This window comes from Schistocerca gregaria, chromosome 1 (assembly GCF_023897955.1).
Source record: "Schistocerca gregaria isolate iqSchGreg1 chromosome 1, iqSchGreg1.2, whole genome shotgun sequence".
In the NCBI taxonomy this organism is placed as follows: domain Eukaryota; kingdom Metazoa; phylum Arthropoda; class Insecta; order Orthoptera; family Acrididae; genus Schistocerca; species Schistocerca gregaria.
In genome coordinates this window covers 65,666,084-65,689,447 of record NC_064920.1, presented here as the reverse complement: position 1 = coordinate 65,689,447, position 23,364 = coordinate 65,666,084, and the positions used below count along the sequence as shown (strand labels likewise).

Here is a 23,364-nt window from a genome sequence, read left to right as displayed (position 1 = left end):
TTCCCATGTTATTTCAATGGTGTTGTCAGGGTGACTGGCTCATATATGCTTTTTTTTTTTTTTTTTTTGTAAATTATCAGCTTGTCAAACTTTTTTGAGTTCTTATTTTAGGCTATTTGTTGTTCAGCACAGATTTTTAGTATGATTTAGAAAACAGGTTATGCTTATACATTTTCAGTTTGAGTTGCAGTTTGTCATTATTCAGGTGAATATGGAAAATGGGAGAAAGTGAGCGTGGTTTTCACAGAGTTTAAAATCAAACAGTGGAAAATCCAGGATGGAATGTTGGCAATCCCAGAAAGGATAGATTGCTACTCACCACACAGAGGAGATGTTAATTTGCAAACAGGCACAACAAAAAGACTGCTGTACATTTGAATTTTCAGCCACAAGACTTTTATCTGAAGTAGAAAACACGCACACACTTTCACAAGCACAACACACACACACACACACACACACACACACACAAACACACACACACACACACACATGAATACTGTCTCTGGCCGCTGAGGCCTCAGTATGTGCTTGTGTGAATATGTTTTCAACTTCAGAAGAAGGCCTTATGGCTGAGAGCTCAAACTCAGAACAGTCTTTCTGTTGTGCTTGTCTTTAACTGAGTTTGTATATTATGCCCATTAAATCTTACACCTTTGAACATCATTTGACTGGGATTATTGTTGTGAGGGACTGACAACCCCTATGTATAATTTCCAAAATCCCACACACACACAATCATTTTTATGTTGGTTCTGGATTATAATAGTGAATGACCATAAAACTGCTGTTATGTTGGTTCACAATTTCCTGTACTTGGAATACCTTTTTCACTGATCTTTCAACAGCTTTCCTGTGAAATCCTTAAATGAGGGTGATTCAAACGAAAACCTTAAAAGTGCTACAATATTTCTAATTGTAACAATCAACAAAAAACTTAGAAGTCATTTTTTCACATAGTCTCCCTGACACTGAATGCATGTATTCCACAGCTTCATAAGTGCATACACACCACGATGAAAGAATTCTTTTGGTCGCATGTATAACCAGTCGTGCACCGTGGTTTTCACCTCTTTGTCGCTTCTGAAATGCCTCCCTCCCATTGCTTCTTTGAGTGCACTGAACAGATGAAAGTCACTAGGAGCAAGGTCTGGTGAATAAGGACAATGTTACAGACATTTGGATTTAATTTCCTGAATAGTCTCAACAGTCTTATCGACTGTACGCGGTCAGGCATTGTCATGCTGTAGAAATACTCCTGAAGTCACAAGTCCTTTGTTTACTCTTGACTGTAGGACGAAGTTGACTTTTCAGCATGTCTGAATAAGAAGTGCTGGGTACCAGCACTCCCTCATCCATATCAAGCTTCGAAATTATGCCAGTTGCATCAAAGAAGAGAATAAGATGTTTCAGCAGACGGGTGAGTGTGGATTTTTTTTGGCTTCAGCGATGAACTGTGGCACCATTCCTACTTGACCTTTTCTTTTCTGGTTGGTATCACTGGACCCTAATATCATCACCTGTAACAATTTTTCCGTGAAATGAATCACCTTTGATGTGAAAACAATGGAAAAGTTCTTCAAAGGCACATCAGTTCAGCAGTAATTGACGTGGCACCCATCCTGCAGAGGTCTTATTGGAAGTGCTGTACATTGTGAACAATATTCTGCTTTATACCAACACTGATCTTCGAACTTTTAGCTATTTCATTAAGAGTTACACGTCTGTTCTTCTTTACAAGCATTTTGATTGGTTTGCCATATTCAGTGCATGTTGACTATGGGGCAGCCATCTTTTTGTGGATGTTGCTGCCATTGCCTGTGTTGCAACATCACTCTGCCACCTGTCAGTCACTTTCGGAACCTCAAGGAACACTACTGCCATTTGCAAACTACATCACATGACTTTTTCAAAGTTTTATTAGAACTTTTAAGGTTTTGATTTGAATTACCCTTGTAATATGTCAGTCAGGTGACCAGTTATACATTGTTGCAGTTTCTGTATTTAATTGTCATACATGATTTATATTGATTAGCTACTATATTACAGCCACAAGCCCAGTAGAATAAATAGTGCCATTGATTCTGATCTGTGTAACCCTAACTGCATATTAAGAACTACTGTACACTGTTGTTTATGATTTGTTTATTGTCTTTTTTAGGGATCAGCAGCTGTTGCTACAGACACAGCAACAGCAGCCACAAACCCAGCAACAAACACAGCAGCAATTTCTAGTGCAGCAACAACAGCAGCAACAACAGCAGCAGCAGCAGCAGCAGCAGCAACAACAACAACAGTTGCAACAGCAGCAGCAACAACAGCAGCAGCAGCAGCAGCAATCATCAGTATTACAACAACTGCCTCAGCAACAACAACTTCAGCAGACACTTCAGGAACCAATGGAACTGCAGTTAGATTTCTGGCTAGGTGCTGTCTTAAGTGGGAAAGCTGCAGATTTTACACAGCCCCAAGGTAAAGGAAAAGGTGACTCAACAAAATCAACACTGAAGATGACGTTTCGTAATCTTCAAGTTCAGCGACTTCCATCAGCTGGCGAACATCCAAACCAGTACTTCATTATGAGCTATTCCACCAAAGAGAAGAAACAAAAAAGTGAGTCTTAGTGGTACTTTATGAAAAATACCCATCATGTGTCTTATAACAAGAGAAGTGCACTGTTATTTACAATTTGGTAATTATAGACAGCAGCTCTTATATTTTGCAATAATCTTGTAGTTTTCTCTCTTCCATAATCATGATGATGTAATAATTTTGCAAATCAATTTTCTCTTAAGAGAATAAAAAAATCTATAATTTCCAGCTGTGAATAAGGTCTCACAGTAGAGACCCAAAGTAATTTGTAGGAAGATATAAAACCAGGTAATATAAAATACCTGTTCAATGAGGATCATGAATCATGAAGTCGTCCATACACAGAAAACCTCAGAAGACAAAGGAGTTATACCAATATTTCTGCTCCCACCTCTTTTTGCCATTGGTAGAATTTTTCTTTGAGATGCAATTGTGCCTTTACAAACTATATGTACTAACAAACAATTGAATTACTGGCACAGCAGGTAGAACTATTTTTCATCCTGTCAATACTGACAACTCATGATGACATTAACTCCATGAGACACAATGAACACAGTAATTATCATGACCTGTGACTGCTTATGTGTTCCCCAGGACTCACAAATATTGGTCTGGATCCAAGGTGCACACGTTTCTCTCAGTAGCGTCCCAGATGTTCTGAGTAGGATTGAGGCAGGATGGCCTGAGGAACCACACAGATACCTACATCTTTGGAGAGTTTTTCAATTAGTCAGGTACAGTTCTGAAGGGATGAGATGCCACATAGCCCTGTTGAAGACACAGGTTGGCTGTGGGGTGGTGTAGGTGAACAAACTTATGCACATGATTGGGCAGTAGGTTCCTGGATCCTTCAGCACTGTGTGACCATGGCAGATGTAACAGGGACCCCACTGTATTCCTTGTAAACATACCGAACTTTATAATACCTCCACCATCCCTGCAAAATATTATTTGTGCTCTGCCATCAACAAATACAGGGTGAGTCAAAAAGGACTTTACAACTTTGGAATGATACAGAAATTTATTAAGATAACTTACAGAATCAGTAAATGTGTCATTTTGTAGCAAACAACCTCAAGCTTGACTCACATGATGCATCGGTACCCGTCCTGTCACGAGGAGTGTGTGCATAGTGCATGGTTAAAAATGGCTACTTTCACTGGTGTGAGATGTTCTCGCTGTGTCTTTTGGTTTCATGAAACAAACTTTGCAATAAGTGTTCAGTGTAAATTTCATACTGAATATGCTAAACAACATCCATCCAGGCCTACAATTTACTTTTGCCATAAGAACGTTGTTGAGACGGGTTGTTCATTGCAACATGACAAATCACAAGGTCACCTGCATGTTTATGATTATGTCAAACAGGTTAGGGAGAGCTTCGTTCTCAGTCCACAAAAATTAATACAATATGCATCTTGCAAAACTGGCATTCCACAAAAGACTGTTAAGCAAGTATTGTGTAGATGTTTATGCTTGAAACCATACCGGTTCACAATGGCACAGCACATCAGTGATGCAGATGTTACTCATGAGGAATTCTGTGTGGAAATCTTGCATCAGATGCAGGACAATGAGACATTCATGAACACAATTGTCTTCAGCATTGAGTCAACATTTCATATTAGTGACATGGTGAATATCTGCAGCTGCAGAACATGGGACAGTGAAAATCCACATGCAACCCGGTAACACGTGTATGACAGCCCCAAAGTTAATGTGTTTCGTGAACTGAAAGGGTATGGCCCTTTCTTCTTCATGAAGAAAACTGTCACTGGTATTGTGTATCTGGATACACTTGAAAACATTTTAATTCAGCAGATTGATGAAGATGACTGAGATGGAATGGTTTACTACCAGTAAGACTATGCACTACCTCACTTCCTTATGAAAGTTTGAGATTTCCTCCATAATCGCCTCTTAGTTTGGTGGATTGGCCATGAAGGGCCAATCGCATGGCCGCCTCACTCCCCAGATGTGACACCACTGGATTTCTTACTCTGGGGTTTCATTAAAGCCCGCGTGTATGTTTTATACTGTTGTTGTTGTTGTTGTTGTTGTTGTTGTGGTCTTCAGTCCTGAGACTGGTTTGATGCAGCTCTCCATGCTACTCTATCCTGTGCAAGCTTCTTCATCTCCCAATATCTACTGCAGCCTACATCCTTCTGAAGCTGCTTAGAGTATTAATCTCTTGGTCTTCCTCTATGATTTTTACTCTCCACACTGCCCTCCAGTACTAAATTGGTGATCCCTTGATGCCTCAGAACATGTCCTACCAACCGATCTCTCTTCTAGTCAAGTTGTGCCACAGACTCCTCACCGAGCGAGGTGGCTCAGTGGCTAGATGCTGGACTCGCATTCGGGAGGACGACGGTTCGATCCCGCGTCCGGCCGTCCTGATTTAGGTTTTCCATGATTTCCCTAAATCACTCCAGGCAAATGGTTCCTTTGAAAGGGAACGGCCGAATTCCTTCCACATCCTTCCCTAATCTGATGAGACCGATGACCTCGCTGTCTGGTCTCCTTCCCAAAACAACCCAACCAAACAAACTCCTCTTCTCCAAAATTCTATTCAATACCTCCTCATTAGTTATGTGATCTACCCATCTAATCTTCAGCATTATTCTGTAGCACCACATTTCATAAGCTTCTATTCTCTATTTATTGTCCATATTTCACTTCCATACATGGCTACACTCCATACAAATACTTTCAGATACGATTTCCTGAAACTTAAATCTATACTCGATGTTAACAAATTTCTCTTCTTCAGAAACACTTTCCTTGCCATTGCCAGTCTACATTTTATATCCTCTCTGCTTCGACCATCATCAGTTATTTTGCTCCCCAAATAGCAAAACTCATTTACTACTTTAAGCGTCTCATTTCCTAATCTAATTCCCTCAGCATCACCTGACTTAATTTGACTACATTCCATTATCATCATTTTGCTTTTGTTGGTGTTCATCTTATACCCTCCTTTCAAGACCCTGCCCATTCCGTTCAACTGCTCTTCCAAGTCCTTTGCTGCCTCTGACAGAATTACAATGTCATCGGCGAACCTTAATGTTTTTATTTCTTCTCCATGGATTTTAATGCCTACTCTGAACTTTTCTTTTATTTCCTTCACTACTGCTTGCTCAATATACAGATTGAATAGCATTGGTGAGAGCCTACAACCTTGTCTCACTCCCTTCCCAACCACTGCTTCCCTTTCATGTCCCTTGACTCTTAAAACTGCCATCTGCTTTCTATACAAATTGTAAATAGCCTTTCACTCCCTGTATTTTACCCCTGCCACCTTCAGAATTTGAAAGAGAGTATTCCAGTCAACATTGTCAAAAGCTTTCTCTAAGTCTACAAATGCTAGAAATGTAGGTTTTCCTTTCCTTAATCTTTCTTCTAAGATGAGTCGTAGGATCAGTATTGCCTCATGTGTTCCAACATTTCTATGAAATCCAAACTGATCTTCCCCAAGGTTGGCTTCTACCAGTTTTTCCATTCGTCTGTAAAGAATTCGTGTTAGTATTTTGCATCTGTGACTTATTAAACTGATAGTTCCGTAATTTTCACATCTGTCAACACCTGCTTTCTTTGGGATTGGAATTATTATATTCTTCTTGAAGTCTGACGGAATTTCGCCTGTCTCATACATCTTGCTTATCAGATGGTAGAGTTTTGTCAGGACCAGCTCTCCCAAGGCTGTCAGTAGTTCTAATGGAACGTTGTCTACTCCCGGGGCCTTGTTTCGACTCAGGTCTTTCAGTGCTCTGACAAACTTTTCACGCAGTATCGTATCTCCCATTTCTTCTTCATCTACATCCTCCTCCATTTCCATAATATTGTCCTCCAGAACATTGCCCCTGTATAGACCCTCTATGTACTCCTTCTACCTTTCTGCTTTCCCTTCTATGCTTAGAACTGGGTTTCCATCTCTCTTGATATTCATGCAAGTGGTTCTTTTTTCTCCAAAGGTCTCTTTAATTTTCCTGTAGGCAGTATCTATCTTACCCCTCGTGAGATAAGCCTCTACATCCTTACATTTGTCCTCTTAGCCATCCCTGCTTAGCCATTTTACACTTCCTGTCCATCTCATTTTTGAGACGTTTGTATTCCTCTTTGCTTGCTTCATTTACTTCATTTTCTCCTTTCATCAATTAAATTCTGTATCTCTTCTGTTACCCAAGGATTTCTACTAGCCCTGTCTTTTTACCTACTTGATCCTCTGCTGCCTTCACTACTTCATCCCTCAGAGCTACCCATTCGTCTTCTACTGTATTTCTTTCCCCCATTCCTGTCAATTGTTCACTTACGATCTTCCTGAAACTCTCCACAACCTCTGGCTCTTTCAGTTTATCCACATCCCATCTCCTTAAATTCCCATCTTTTTGCAGTTTCTTCAGTTTTAATCTACAGTCCACAACCAATAAATTGTGGTCAGTGTCCACATCTGCCCCTGGAAATGTCTTACAATTTAAAACCTAGTTCCTAAATCTCTGTCTTACTATTATATAATCTACTGGAAACCTTCTAGTATCTCCTGGGTTCTCCCATGTATACAACCTTCTTTCATGATTCTTGAACCAAGTTTTAGCTATGATTATGTTATGCTCTGTGCAAAATTCTACCAGGCACCTTCCTCTTTGATTTCTTAGCCCTAATCCATATTCGTCTTCTATGTTTCCTTCTCTTCCTTTTCCTACTGTTGAATTCCAGTCATCCATGACTACTAAGTTTTCGTCTCCCTTCACTACCTGAATAATTTCTTTTATCTCATCATACATTTCATCAATTTCTTCATCATCTGCAGAGCTAGTTGGCTCATAAACTTGTACTACTGTAGTAGGTGTGGGCTTCGTGTCTATCTTGGCCACAATAATGCGTTCACTATGCTGTTTGTAGTAGCTTACCTGCACTCCTATTTTTTATTCATTATTAAACCTACTCCTGCATTACCCCTATTTGACTTGGTATTTATATCTCTGTATTCACCTGACCAAAAGTCTTGTTCCTCCTGCCACCGAACTTGACTAATTCCCACTATATTTAACTTTAACCTATCCATTTCCCTTTTTAAATTTTCTAATGTACCTGTCCGATTAAGGGATCTGACATTCCATGCTCTGATCCATAGAACGCCAGTTTTCTTTCTCCTGATAACGACGTCCTCTTGAGTAGTCCCCACCCGAAGATCTGAATTGGTGACTATTTTACCTCCAGAATGTTTTATCCAAGAGGATGCCATCATCATTAAACCATACAGTAAAGTTGCATGCCCTCGGGAAAAATTATAGCTGTAGTTTCTCCTTGCTTTTGGCCGTTTGCAGTACCACAACAGCAAGGCCGTTTTAGTTAGTGTTACAAGGCCAGATCAGTCAATCGTCCAGACTGTTGCCCCTGCAACTACTGAAAAGGCTGCTGCCCCTCTTCAGGAACCACACGTCTGTCTGGTCTCTCAACAGATACCCCTCTATTGTGGTTGCACCTACAGTACGGCTATCTGTATAGTTGAGGCACACAAGCCTCCCCACCAACGGCAAGGACACAACAGACACAGGTCATTTGATTCTAGCAAGAGGAGGAGACAGCTCTCGGCTGCTCACTCCATGCCATCCTTTTTCCAGCAGACATTTACTGGGAAACTCCAGTGTAGAACAGAACAGGCACTGGAGAACTCGTCAATATTGTTTGGAATAGTGGACTTTGGTGTTTATTAAACTTTCCACATGCTTGTAGCTGGAAAGTTCAGTCAGTACATAAGTGGTATTCACAAAGTGAATGTAAAAGTAATAACAATTCTTTTTAAGAAAATGCTCTCTTCATTTCATAGGGTTTTACACTACTAGACAGTTTAGCTGACCTTAAAAACTGAATCTATGCTGCCATTGCATGACTTACACCTGATTTGCCACAGTCAGCACGGGGTGAAATTGATTATAAGTGGGATGTTTGCCACATTACAAATGGCAGTTGCATTGAACCAAAATGACACTTTTGTATGAAACTTGAGGTGGTTATTACAAAATGACATATCAACCAATTCTGTAAGTTATCTCAATAAATTTCTATGTGATTATAAAGTTGTAGGGTCCCTTTTGACTCACCCTGTACTAATACATATGCAGTTGATCGCTCAATGAAGTCTTTTTCCAAGTATATATCTGTGCTCTGTGATATGTGGTGAGCAGAGGTAAACATGCCTGGTGGTACTTTTGTATCCCGTGGCAAGGAGGTGGTTTGGGATGGTGTGGCAGCTCATATGGTGAAGGAGTCCATTACTGAATTACCAGATGCTTTGCTTGATTGTTGCCAGTCTCTTTGCTATAACAGTCTGTAATTTAAACAGCATCCTCTCTCAAAACCGTACTGCCCATGGCAGTTGACTAAAAGAGAGGTAATTTTTTCATATCTTGACCCAGGGTGCACTCATGATTGTGGCAAGTAAAAACTTCAGGGCTTTTCACGATTTTTGAGATAGAGGCATTCACAGTGTGGCTGTGATCAGATGTGATGATACTGTGTACCTTGTCCATCCTGTATTCAACTGTCTTGCTGATGGCCACATAAGGTCTGACAATATCTTAAGTAATGTTAGAAGACACAAAATTCCAACTGTCATGATGACAGGAGTTCTCTCTCTCTCACCCCTCCCACCTTCCCTTTATCCAATGCAGCAGGTGTATTTAATTTGATTTTTATGAGTATATTTGGGAAATGAGAGATCTACTGTTACATAGTTAAGTTTGCAAATACAAACACACACACATATGGACAACTATCGAGCACGTTCATATCTGTATTATTATATGTTGTATTTCCAAACAAGCACAAAGTATTCTCTCTCTTCTATTTCTGTATTGTTCAAGTCTTCCTCTCTACCCATTATAGTTACAAGACTACTTCTTGTTCTTGTATGTCAAAGTTACAAGTTATGCATATCATGGTAAATTCAAACAGCGGGAAGTTCAGGATGGAATAGCAACAAATGTGCAGCCACAGCAGCAGAGACACTGGTCATGTGTATGTGAGTTGTCCTTGTGTGAAGGCCTTTTGGCTGAAAGGTTAAAATGTGTAGCAGTCTTTTTTGTTGTGCATGTCTGCGACTTAACGTCTTCTCTATAGGGTGAGGACGTATCGTGGTAATCTATTTGTTTCTGCCATCCGTGTGTGTCTGACAAGTCATGAAGCAACTAAGATATCTGTTGTAAACTGTAAAAGTGTGTCCTGTCATCTGTTTTTATGTTATTCATTTTGTAACACTTTTATTGCTTTTTTTTTAATTACAGTATTTGGCCAATTTCAAAACCACCTACAGAACCTCAAACCATGGTACTTTTTTTTTCTTCTCGTCTTCCCATAACTTCTTCAGAGGTTGGCTGATGGCCTGCCTCTGTTCATTTCCTGTCACTCTCCCATATTGTGGGTTTTTTTGCTGGAAAGGAAATTTTGCTGTATTTTTGAGAAGCCTGAAATTTTCCCTATCCTATAAGGTATCTTCTGTGATGTGTAGTCTTTTCAGATCCCTTATATCTCTTCCAGCCATGTGAAGGTTTTTAAGTTGGAAATGTAATTGAAACTTTTCTTGTTAGCCTACTGTCATTTGATGAAAGAGGTATTTTTTTTCATACATAAGCTGTTATTTATTTAATCTTTTTTACACCACCAATTTTGGCTTATGAAGTAATTTTCTAGTGATTAACTGTATGGAAAATCACATTACATTACTTATACCATTAGGGGAAAAATAATTACATTTAAATTTGCGAAACTTCTAAATTGGCAGCATCTTCACAGTGTGTGTCTCCATTCATATTGGTTTACAAACTGCAACTGTACCTGATGTGCTGACATTTGGTTTGTGCACATGAGATGAGAATTGTGCAGAGATATTATTTATTTATTTATCTTGACAAGAGTAAGAGAGTGGGTGTCTAATAACCTCACAAGAGAATGGTCCAATCAAACTTGTCAAAACCTACCCAGAAATTTTTCACGCATGTAGAGTACGCTGAAAGAAATGCAGTTCAAAATTTTAGTTGCTAAATTGCACTGCAAGTATTTTCAAAAACTATTACTTACCCATTTTTGCTATACAAAGAACTACTTATTACAGCAGTTTGTACAGCCCCTCCCTGCCTAGCACTCGAGTCTGCGAATAAGCAGATCTAGCCCTGACAAGTGCAACGTAGTGTGAAGTACAAAGTGCACACACATGAATTCTGAGCACTTAAACCATACCAAAAATGACTCACTTCATTAATTCTTTTGAATAACTAACCGTTCATATTCATAGCTAAACTGTTGCAGATGAAATTGTTACACAAGTGACTGGCAGAGCAAAGAAAATCAACGTAGTGTATGATGTTGCAATACAGAAGACTTTCATTAGTTGGCACTTTAATTTGTTGACCTTAAGTATTTTATAACGGTTCTTGTATCACAGTTCTTATGATAATTTTGAATAATGTATATTTTGCTAACAGTGAAACACTTCATGCGGAGTGCCTACTAGGTGACAGAAACAAACATTCACCTTATACCGGGTACTCCTGATTAAAGAAAAATTAATGCATTCAGGCAATCACAGTAATTACTAGTTTTATTTGGACAGAACTGGAATGGAGTGAGAAATGCTGATGCTGTAGGTCTGCATATTGTGCCGTGTACTAGGCATACTTGATCAAATTCGTAAAAGTTGGTGATAGAAACTGAAGTCCAATAACACTTTACTGCTGATAAACCTGAAATGACCAAGAGCTATTGAAAATTATACTGTTCAACAATTATCTGAAAAGTGCTGTACCCTGATAAAAACTTTTTTATAGAGGGTGTGAATCATATTATTAGTTGTGGGTGGAATGCGAATTATACTGTCAGATTTTTCATCATCCTCCTAAAATCAGAGGTGTTGTAATGGCAACCGGAATGGTTGTGCGGTAGTAGTGACATAATCGCGGTGGGACCCGGAGTGGCTCGTGAACAACAACACAACGGGAGAGGTCCAGTGGAGGATGTTACAACACAACAAGAACAGACAACAGAGTAACGAACCACACAAGACAACCACGTACACTGGAATAGAAACACTAAAGTCAATACGCTGTCTGAGGCGATATGTCCTGAGATGCACACGATGTTAGACTATGTTAGACTGCTGGCTGAGCGCGAAGCAGGTGCTTAAGTATGCTATCGGGGGTGCCGCTATTGGCCGCTGGGACCACGTGTTCCACGGTGGTGCCGTTACACTAAAAACGGGCCAGGAGGCACACGCCGACACAGCTTACCGCGCAATGGTGCAGAGACCTCTATGGGTCTTCAATGTCCATGACGTCTGGCGTGGATTCAAATTCCACGGAGCGCATTACCATAAGAGGTGTCATTAAGACCAGGCTATAACTCCCACAAATGAATTATTCTCTGCAAATGGTAAGACTACGTTTCAGATATATCATTGAAAATTATTCTTTCCCATTTTCTTCAGATTACGAGACTTTTGCAAGTAAGCAGTCCTTTTTGTGTGAATTTTCTGAAGACAGAGATGAAGTTGCGGAAACAGTAATCCACTGAGTAATCCACTGATACTTATCACTGACATTGTAGTATATGAAGAAAGGAAAGAAGATTGGGTTTAATGTCCTATAGACATTGAGGTCATTAGAGATGGAGCACAAGCTCGGATTGTGTCATGATAACAAAGGAAATCAGCCGTGCCCTTTCAAAGAAACCATTCTGACATTTGCCTTGAGTGATTTAGGGAAAGCGAGGAAAACCTAAACCTGGATGGCTGGATGCCGTTTTGAACTATCATCCTCCTGAATGCAAAATGAGTGTGCTAGCCACTACACCTCACTTGGTATTGTTGTATACAAACATGTCATAGTAGTCATTGGCTACACAAGGGCTCTCAAAATGATAAATAGTGGTTTGAAGAAAACCTGACTGATTGGCTGTATATGCAGGTTGTGGGGGACAACGAGAAGCTTCATCTTCAGGTCAATGATGAATTTCTCTATTTCCTATTAATGACATCTCACATACATGTTTACTGGAGCTTAACTTCATAATTTTGTAACTTTCTTTTCCATATATTCTCATGAATCTGTTTAACCATGTCAAAGAAGCCTGGAAATCAGTATTGTCCATGTCACTTACAGTTCAGAGCACCAAGTCTCGTAGATTTTCATTGGTAATAGCGCACTGACTCTCACAAGCAGTTCTCAATCTTTTGAACAGTTTTTCTTTCACACTTTTGCAAGTTTCATTTTGGTGCATATTTTGTTCTTCATGTAAACCTTTCTGCCATCTATACAATTCATTTCTACCATTTATACAATTCATGTTCAGATTTTCTGAAATGAAATCAGCTTTGCACACTGCTTAAGTTTAAGCGTTTTCTCCTTCCTTCATTTAACCAAAAAGTTTACAGTCTTTTCTTTGTCACTGTAAGCTACTATTGTACATATTTCCTGTGGACTTGGAAAATACTCTGTTATTGTTCTGAACTTCAATTAGCACAACAATAATTGTTCGAATCACAATTCAAAAAATTGCCCAAATTATTTCCTGTTTCTTCTAATGTTGCCACAATTTCTAATGAAATGTTGACATCATTGGAATGGATATCCAGGAAGTTAATACTAAATATCACACATGTAGGTCTTCAGGAGAAGTTGGTGATTTTGAGTGTGTACCACCTTCTTCATATTTTATCTTTGCAAGACTGGAAACATTAACTGGTTTTCACATTACTGTGAAACTCTGGAACTTGCACAAAGACAGAAGCTATTAGCAGGCATATGTGAAGAACTCACAAAGAAAATTCAGTTTTATCTCCATTGTTAACATTTAGTGATACTGCAAAGGCAACTGCTAATTGTTATGGATATTAAACAAGTTGCAAATTCAAGCAAATAGTAACTATAAACAATTGTGTCATAGAAAGTATCAATGGAAAGGGTAATTCACTTCACAATTAATGATTGTGTTGTGTCATGTTATCTGTTTAATGATGTTCCATCACTCAAGGATATGTGCCCACTGGCTTGTGCATGCACTGTCTACTACAGCTACAGCAGGATACACAATTCTCCAGCTGCGTGGCAAGTTAGGAGTTTGGTAAATTGCAATATTTTTTTCAAAGAAATACTTGCAGTGGGTCTTAGCAGCTAAAATTTTGACATTGTTTATTTTGGTGTACTCTTCCTACATTAAAAAAAAAAAATCAGGGCAGGTTTGGACATGTTGAAGTGGTCAGTTTCCTCATCAGTTGATATGTGCAAATAGCAACTAATAAAACAGTATGAAATAAAACTATTAAAAAAATCTTGTGAAATGGGGAGTTCAAAAATTTAAATTTCTCTTAGTATGTAGATACTATTTGGCTTCTTCCACAAACTGCCTCCATTTCTTCCTGTTTTGTGCCTGGTTCCTCCAGGTGTCTTCAATTCCCAGGGCTGCTAGGTCCTTCACCAGGTAGTCCATCCAGTGCTGCCTTGGTCGTCCAATGGGGCGCTTTGTGTTTGGTTTCCCCGCTCTTGCCATCTTTGCCTGTCTTCCATCTGGCATACGGGTTACATGGCCCACCCATTGTATTCTTTTGTTTTTTATCTTCTGTAGGATAGTTGGTTGTTGTATCAGAAGGTAGAAAGGTAGATTTCCTCGTTTTTCCTCCTCCTCCATTCTCTGTTATCTAAAATTGGTCCCCATATCTTCCTCATTACTCTTCTTTCATATATTAATAGTTTTGCCCTTTATTGCTTAGTCATGCTCCAAGTTTCTGAACCATACATTACTGCTGGGAATATCACTGTGTTGTAGATTTTCATCTTTGTGTTCACTGAGATCGATTTAGAGCCTAGCATCTCTCCGAGGGAATGCATGCATTTCGTTCCCACTGCTATTCTTTCCTCGATGTCCATTTTTATGTTGTTGTCCGTGTTAAACCAAGATCCTAAGTATTTGAACTGGTCTACTCTCTTGAACCTCTTGCCATCTATCTCAAGAAATTCTACCTGCTCTTGTCTTCTTCCTAATTGCATGAACTCTGTTTTGTCTCAATTCACTTTGAGCCCCACCTTCTGTGCATTATTGTCCATTTTATGGTACAGTTCTTTCAACTCATGCTTTGATTCACTAAACAGTACTACGTCATCTGCATATACGAGGCAGTTGAAGTTACCATCCATCTCTACTCCAGCCCACTCCTGTTGCCTGCACTCTTTTATTACTTTCTCTAAGATGACATTGAACAGAACATATGAGAGAGCATCCCCTTGTCTGAGGCCTGTCTCAATCTCGAATGTTTCTGATGTGGCTCCTTGGAAACGTACTGCTGCCTTTGACCCTTCCATACAAGCTTACACCATTCTCACTAGCTCCTCAGGTGTTTTGAAGTCCCGCATTGCATTGTATAGGCTATTCCTGTGGATGTTATCATATGCACATTGAAAATCGACGAACAGGCTGGAGATATCTTTATCAATCATATTCCCAATGATTTTCAAACAATTGCCTTAATGTGAAAATGGGGATCTATTGTCAATCAGTTTGGTCGAAAGCCAGCTTGGTACTCCTGTATGTTGTTCTCTATGAATGTTTGCAATTTTCTGAGGATGATGATGGGCAGCACCTTATACGTTACATTCAACAAGCTGATTCTTCTGTAGTTAATGCATTCCATTTTGCTTCCCTTCTTGTATATTGGGCATATTATAGCCAATTTCCATTCTTCTGGCAGTGTCTCATTGTCCCGTGTCAACTGTATCAGTTTGTATATCTCTAAGTGTAAGATACTAGTAATATGACTAATTTTATCCATCAGTGTGAAAATTATGTATGAGTAATCTTATCTGTTGGTGTGGGAATTATGAATGGAGACACAATTTTCATTTTGATTTGTAAGTGGAATGCCAGCAATATTATTGAGATATCTTATGTTTTTCATTTCTTTCTTCTTTGTCCTTTTTTTTATTTTTTTATTTTTTTTATCTGGACTTGTAAAATGACTAAAATACCCATTTTCTTCTGTCTCTGCATCTGATGTAGGGCTTCAAAGTTAAAGTTATCAAAAATGCTTTGAAATGTGTGTGTTGTGTAATGTTTTTAATGTTGTTTTCCATGCAAGATACAGTGTTGATTTTTGTATGGTTATAAGTTCTGGATCTTTTGTCTGAAATATTACCATGAGAGAACAGCAAAATTAGTCTTATGTTTAGTCATTTCTGTATCTGCAGTAATGTCATCAGTGAGTGACATCTGTGCAATTTTCAACCTTTGCTTGTTCACTTCTTTTAACATTTTTAGATCAAAATCCTTTAGATTGGCTAGATTTGCAAGAACTGTTATATCTTTGTTAATTTCACCATCAACCAGTTGAAAATTTATCATTCTCCACAACATTGTGTGGAAGTATGCTTTTTTGTGGGGTGTTAGATGGCATGATCTGTTGCTGATTAATGAGCCTTTAGTTGATGGTTTCAAAAAATTTTGAATTTGTGCACTGAATATGTTAAAATGAGATATTTCAACAATTTTGCTTGTGTTTTACTTATGACTAATCAAGACCAAAACAGCGATTCCACTCATAATTAACCACAAATAACAGATAAAATCAGCCATACATGATTTCCACACTGACACACAAAATTATTCATATTACTGGTACCTACATACTAAGTCAAATTTAAATTTCCAAACTCCCCATTTCACAACACATTTTAATAGTTTTATATTACATTTGTTAGTTCCTATCTGAGATTATTACACACACACACACACACACACACACACACACACACACACACACACTCTCTCTCTGTCTCTCTCTCTCTCTCTCTCTCTCTCTCTTTTTTATTCTTTGGTCAATGTAATTAAATAAATTATATCTTTGTGCATTTCCCATCAAATGTCATAAAATGAAATACAGCTGCATTTTGTAAACCAATAAGGATGAAGACACAGATAGCAATTCAGATATTTGACAAAGTTAAAGGTACCAATTCATCAGCTAATTTACCATCACATCATTATGTTCTTAGTTTGTATAACATAGCGATTTTACATACAAATAATCACTAGAAAATGGCTTCATGAGTCAAAATTGGGTGTAAGAAAAATTAAATAAATAACAGTATAATCAGAAAAACTGCCTCAATCATTCAATAAATATCTGACTATGGAACCTCCCATGAAGAAGATATTATCATTCATTCTATGAATATGGCCATAAAACATTAATCTCCTCTTCCTTGTCACGTCTGTTATTGTTTCTGTATTTCAACAATGTAGGAAAAGACAGATTGCTGCTTACCACAACCAAGACACGTTAAGGTGCAGACAGGCACAATTAAGACACTTACTTACAGCTTTCAGCCACTACCTTCATCAGTAAAAGAGAGTCACACCATTCATATGCCTAAACAAGCACATATCATACACGCGAGGCTGCCAACTTCAGCATCTCATGCTGGAATGCAACTATCATGTGGTATGCAAGCTGCAATCTACAGGGGGAAGAGAATGGGAAGGGATAGTAGTTTATGGTGGCTAGAGAGATGAATGCTGTCTGGTGGAGTGTGCAGGGACTAGAAAACCAACAGGCACAGCATCAGGAGGTTGTGGGACAAGGAGATGGGGAAAACAGGTGCAGAAAGGAGAGGAGCAGGGAAAGACAGGTGGATGTGTTAGCAGAGGGCTGCAAATAAACAGTGTGGGAGATGAGAATGGGAAGAAGAGGTAGGACAGAGGGGTGGAAACTTTTGGGAGGAGGGCGTGTGGATGGTAGCTGGTTTGAGGTTGGCATTAATCTACATTTCTCCTTTTCATCCATTGTCATTTTTATTCTTTTGCGGTCCATAAAAATTTTCTGATTATTTTCCTTTCTTTCTTTTCCAGTTCTTCTTGTTCATCTTTATTCTTCAGTATAAGGCATTCAGATCTGTATAGTGCTTCCAGTTTAATTGCTGTTGTGTAGTGTCTAATTTTTGCCTAGAATGCTACAGATAATTTATTATATTTGTTTTGTGTGAGTTTGTACACTAATTATTTTATTTACTCGTGGTGTCATCTGATCCATGTCATTTTTATCCGTTCTCCCAAATACTTGAAGTTATCAATTCGTTCGATGTTTCACATGTTGTGTTTCTCTATATATTCCCCTAGTGTTTTTATGTGCAATATATTCTATTTTTTCATATGATATCTGTAATCTGGTTTTAGCTGCAATTTTGTGAAGTGTTTCTGTTAGAGTAATTTGATGGTAGTATTTGATTGCAACTATAATGATATATCTTATTAGATATATTTTTCCCACGTGGAATGTTTCCCTCTATTATATTCAACTATAATGTTAATTATACACGGTAACAAGTTAAACACTGTTACTAACTGTACTGTCCACAGAATAAAGAAAAGTGTGTCAATAGCAATGCAGAAGATATTTACAGAAGTGAGGCATAGATTCTAAATTCACATACCCCTTCTAGAATCATGCCTGGGGGGAAAAAGTATATTTTCAGCTCAAATTCTTGTAGCAGCAGATGATGCCAACGCTTTGCCATAGGTTTTGTCATCATGTCTGCTAGCATTTGGCCTGAAGGTATGTGCATCACAGTGACTTGGGCTGACTATTTTCTTTTCTTATAAAACAGTGTCTTGTGTCCTTGTGTTTGGTTGGTTTGGGGAAGGAGACCAGACAGCAAGGTCATCGGTCTCATCGGATTAGGGAAGGACGGGGAAGGAAGTCGCCCGTGCCCTTTGAAAGGAACCATCCCGGCATTTGCCCCTTGTGTTTGGTCTGACTTTTGTAGACACTAGTCTTGGATGAGTCAGTTGCTTCTTTGTTGTCACATAATAGTTTGATAGAATCCTACTTGAGGTCTGGAGATATTTCACTGTCTAACCTCGGAAGTCACAGAGTGTCCTTATGTGCTAAGTTCTGGGGCATATATTCTGCCTCAGTCATTGATAAGGTTACAGTTGACTGTTTCTTACTTTGCCAGGATATTACTTCTCTTTGAAACTTAAACAAATTTCCAGTTGTTGACTTCCTGTCTTCAAAATCTCCGGTCCAGTCTGCATACAGTAAACTATTATGTGACAGTCCTCAGTCGTAGAAAACAATAGCTTTATGTTCTTGATACATTTAGATATTTAAAGATATTTCTGACTGCTGCCAATGTGTATGCCTGGATTTCAACAAACGGCTAACGTTTCCTATCAAATAAGCTAGGCCAGGCCTTGTCCTAACTGAGCTTACATTAAATTTCCTATTTCTTGCTTTGCAATAGATTACGTTCTTCATATCTTCTTGATCTTGCCCTGTTTTTGACCCATGTTATGAGTGTGCTCTCCATTATTTTCCATTGGCATAGATATCAATTTACAGTCCATCATATTAAATCAATTGAGAATTTTCTTCACATAGAAAGTCTGGTTTATAAATGTGATTCCTAGTAATTTGGATACCTGAACAGTTTGTGGCTTCACCAAGATCTTTCAGCTTAAATTGTTTGTGAAAACTTCTTTCTCTTGCAGATTGTTGCTGAAAATTAGCATGCCACTCACATGAACAGTAACTATTAAAATGTCTGAACTTTGATTTCTGTAATAGACACAAGAGTGAGTCTTGCTTTTGAGTGCCTTATTTTGAAATCTGTTAATTAAGTAGACTGCAGTGGAGACTGCATTTGACTAAATTTATTTGCCCAAATTGCTTTGAAGAGTGGGCATCTCACTTTTGCTACGATTGTGTAGTTATAATGCTCAGCTTCTCCATTTCATTCTGATGTATATGGCATATATGGTAGTCTGATGTCATATTTGCTCCTGTCTGAAAATGTTTTTCAGATTATTGTTCACATATTCTGTGCCATTATCTGTACACAGAGTGCAGATCCTTTCCCAGTTTCCCTTTTGACTAGTTTTTTGAAGTCTCAAATAAGCTGCTGTACTTAATTTTTATTTTGTGAGAGTATATACAGATACTTTCCTGGAATAGCCATCAATTAAAATAAAGAAGTATTTTGCTCCTCCAATTACCTTGTTTGCCTCGGCCCACACAAATCTGAGTGAATTATCTCAAAAATTTCCGTTGCTCTTGTGCCAGAGCTTGAATAGGGAAGTCTTGTTCATTTGCCCTCCAAGCAAATTGCACATGCAGTATTAAGTGCTCCCTCATATGCTTGTTGAATGTTTGAAGTCAAGTCAGGGCTCATCTGCTTGTCCTTTGTCATTTCTTCTGTGAAAACTGTGTAAAAGATCCTAGTGGTTTTCTGTCTGAAATTTGTCATATTTTCATTTCTCTGTTCTAATAATTTGTTTGTCAGTTTTCAGACCTCAGTGAATGTGCTCCATTTTCTTTCCCCTTTAAGTATGTACATTTTTCCAAGCTCTTAGTCTATGCTCCATTGCTTTACCACACGCCATGTTCCACCATCAATTTTGGTCTTCTCAGTGGTTGCTGTAGTTCTTTTACCATGTTTATAATTGCTTCTCTGATCTCATCTCAATTTCCCATCTTCTTTGTGTCAACCTTTGTGACAAATTCATCCCCATTTTCCGAAAAAGTTTTGTATCAACTGAATGAACTTTTTTAATTTTGGGATTTGGTCTTCTAGGCTGAAATTTGGCTGGAATTCTGTTAAAAAGCAGTCAGAGATTATCCCTAGTCCTCTTCTGTCCTGTATGTTCATGATTCCTGTGTGGTTTTGTTTGGTTATTGCCTCATGAATCAGTTGATATGAGCCTAAATGTGTGTTAGGTCTTCTTTGTCCTTGGTAAATTTCTGAAAAAAGTTTTAAATTTAATTGTCTGTAAAAGGTGGACCTTTCTTCATTGTTACTGTAGGATTTATGTATGGGAAATATTCCTTCTATTCTCTTCCAGTTGTCTTCTGTGCTGACCTGTGCATTGAAACCTCCTACAAGTAGTTTTATGTGGTGCTTTGGTTTGTTTGATGTCTCATTTTCTGGTATTTCCCAAAACTGTTCAACTTTTCCTGGATTTTTCTGCTCTTGTTGTGGGTATTAGTTGACCACAATATTATTGCACCTGGAAGTGAGGGTGCTTCTGTCGGCTCATGTGTTTGCTCTGCACTTGAAACCGATCACACTATGCTCTGCTATTTTAACAATCAGACAACTTGTTTATGAAATTGTTAGGACTTCCACAGTGTATAAGACAGTCAAAAATATTGATTGTGTGTGTGTGTGTGTGTGTGTGTGCTACCACTGCGTGTTTCCGATAATGGCTGCAGGAGGCCAAGTGGAGTAGTAGGCATGTGTACATTTTATGGTGGTATATATGTTATTTGCTGGCCTAAATGAGAGAAGTGGTATTTGCTCCGATGTGAATGGATATGTGTTATGGATTCTCTTAGATTCGAAACTGTTCCAAGAGTAGTGAATTTCTGTTCAGTCTTTATGACTGGGTTTTCTTTATAAATCCTGTAGGCCTCTGATTCAAATGTGCTCTGACCTCCACATGCTAACATGAGTATATTGTGGCTGTTTAATACATCCATCCGTTGTTTAAGTTTACCTGCCTTCAGGGAAGTATTGATAGGCAGTGTGAGTGGCAGACACGTTTTTTTCTTCTTCTTCTTCTTCTTCTTCTTCCCCTTCAGACCTTACAAGAAATAGTAAGGAAGCCCTTATTCCCCTAACATAGTGTTCTAGGCTCTTCAGAATTTGATGGCCAAATTGCATCACTCTTTCCAGTGATGAAAGATTGTTTACCTCCTGGAATATTTTTCTTTTCAGTGTTTACCTTCATGTCTTGGTTAAAAGTAAATGAGGAAAGGTGTTACTGCCTTCAGGGGATGTTATATCTGTGTTTACCAGATGGGTTTAAATGGGGAATATGGAAACAGATGCCTTTTGTAGCTGACTACTTTAGTAACAGTATTGTCATTACACTTCTATTAAAATTTTATTTCAGGAGCCTTAGCTTTGTGACTCTTTGGCTGTGGCAATAGTTATTTAGTCATCTAGAAGATTGAACTACATCTGCATCCATAGTCTGCAAACCACTGTGAAGTGTATGGCAGAGGTTACTTTCCATTGTATCAGTTACTAGGGCTTTTTCCACTCTATTCGTGTGTGGAGTGTAGGAAGAACTACAGTTTAAATGTAAACACCTGTGTGTGTGTGTGTGTGTGTGTGTGTGTGTGTGTGTGTAGTCTAATCTTGTTTTCCCGACCACAGCAGCGATACAGAGGGGTTTGAAGTATATTCCTAAATTCATCACTTAAAGTTGGTTCTTGAAACTTACTAAGTAGTTTGACAGGATAGTTTGCATCTCTCTTTATTTGTTTGCCACTTCAGTTATTTCATTATCTACTTGACATTCTCCCATGGCTAAGAGAAACTTGTGAACATTCATATTGGCCTTCTTTGTATGTATTCAGTATTCCCTGTTTGCCATGGGTTCCATACAATAGAGTAATATTCTAAGACGGCTCATTCGAGCATTTTGTAAGCAATCTCCTTTGTAGACTAATTGCATTTTCCCTGCATCCTACCAATGAACTGAATTCTTGCCATATGTTTTACCTATGATTGAGCCTAAGTAGTTGCTCCACTTCATATTCCTACAAAATATTACACTCATGTATTGATATGAGTTGATGGATTCCAACTTTAACACATTGACATTGTAGTCATCATTTTGTGATGTGCAAAATTTTACATGTCTGAACATTTGTAGCAAGTTGCTAATCTTTGCACCAACTTTAAGTCTTATTAAGAAATGACTGAATTTTCATGCAGCTTTTTTCAGGTGGCACCTCATTATAGGTAACTGCATCAACTGAAAAACTTCTGAGGTTAGTATTAATATTGTGCCCATGCACATTAATATGCAACATGAACAGTAAGGGTTTCAACACACTTCTCTGAGGCACATCCAAAAGTTACTTCATTTGCTGATGACTTTCCATCCAAGATAATACACTGCATCTTCCCCAACAAGAAATCCTCAGTGCAGTCACAAATCTCACTTGATATCCCGAACACTCGACTTTTGGTAATAAACATACATGTAGTGCAGAGTCAAATGATTTAGGACGTAAAGGAACAGTGAATCTACCTGACCCTGCCTTGACCCATGGATTTCAGAATGATGTGTGTGAAAAGTGCAAGTTGGATTTTGCATGAATGATGTTTTTTGAATCCATGCTGGTTGTTGTGGAGGAGGTCATTCTGTTCGGCATACCTCATTATACTTGAGCTCAGAATATGTCCTAAGATTCTACAACAAATGGATGCTGAAGACACTGGATGTTAGTTTTGTGCATCACTTCCGCTGCTGTTCTGTTAGATGGGTGCGTCATGCACTTTCTTCCAACCACTGGTCTTGTTTCTTTGTTCAATTAATCTAAGGTATGTTAACAGTTAAAAGAGGGGCTACTTAGCTGAAAATTCAGTATAGAATCTGACAGGAATTCCATGAGCCCTGGAGATGTACTCAGTTTTAATGATTGCAGCTATGTCTCAGTACCACTGACACTATTCTAGAATTACATTGGAGTAATACTCCTGGATTATCCTTTGCAAAGGAACATTTGAAAATGGAGTTCAGCATTTCTGCTTTTGCTTTGCTGCTCCCAGTTTCAGTTTGTGCCTCATCCATGAGTGTCTGGACATTAACTTTGGTGCCACTAAGAGCCTTCGCATATGGCCAGGATTTCTTTGGGATTTGTGAAAGATATTTTGATAATATTCTGCCATGGTAGTCACTGAAGGCTTCATGCATTGCCCTCTTGACAGCCAA

The 23,364-nt window shown here is 38.6% G+C and overlaps 1 protein-coding gene across 5 annotated transcripts in view; it reads left to right on the top strand.

The window, feature by feature from the left end:
• LOC126329352 (phosphofurin acidic cluster sorting protein 2) overlaps positions 1 to 23,364 on the top strand; it is a 668,535-nt gene that overhangs the window by 631,951 nt on the left and 13,220 nt on the right. For all 5 annotated transcript variants that reach the window (XM_049996154.1, XM_049996187.1, XM_049996211.1 and 2 more), the window contains one exon: positions 2,162 to 2,613. In XM_049996154.1, the coding sequence (XP_049852111.1) occupies positions 2,162 to 2,613 (452 nt within the window). The remainder of the gene's footprint in view (positions 1 to 2,161; positions 2,614 to 23,364) is intronic.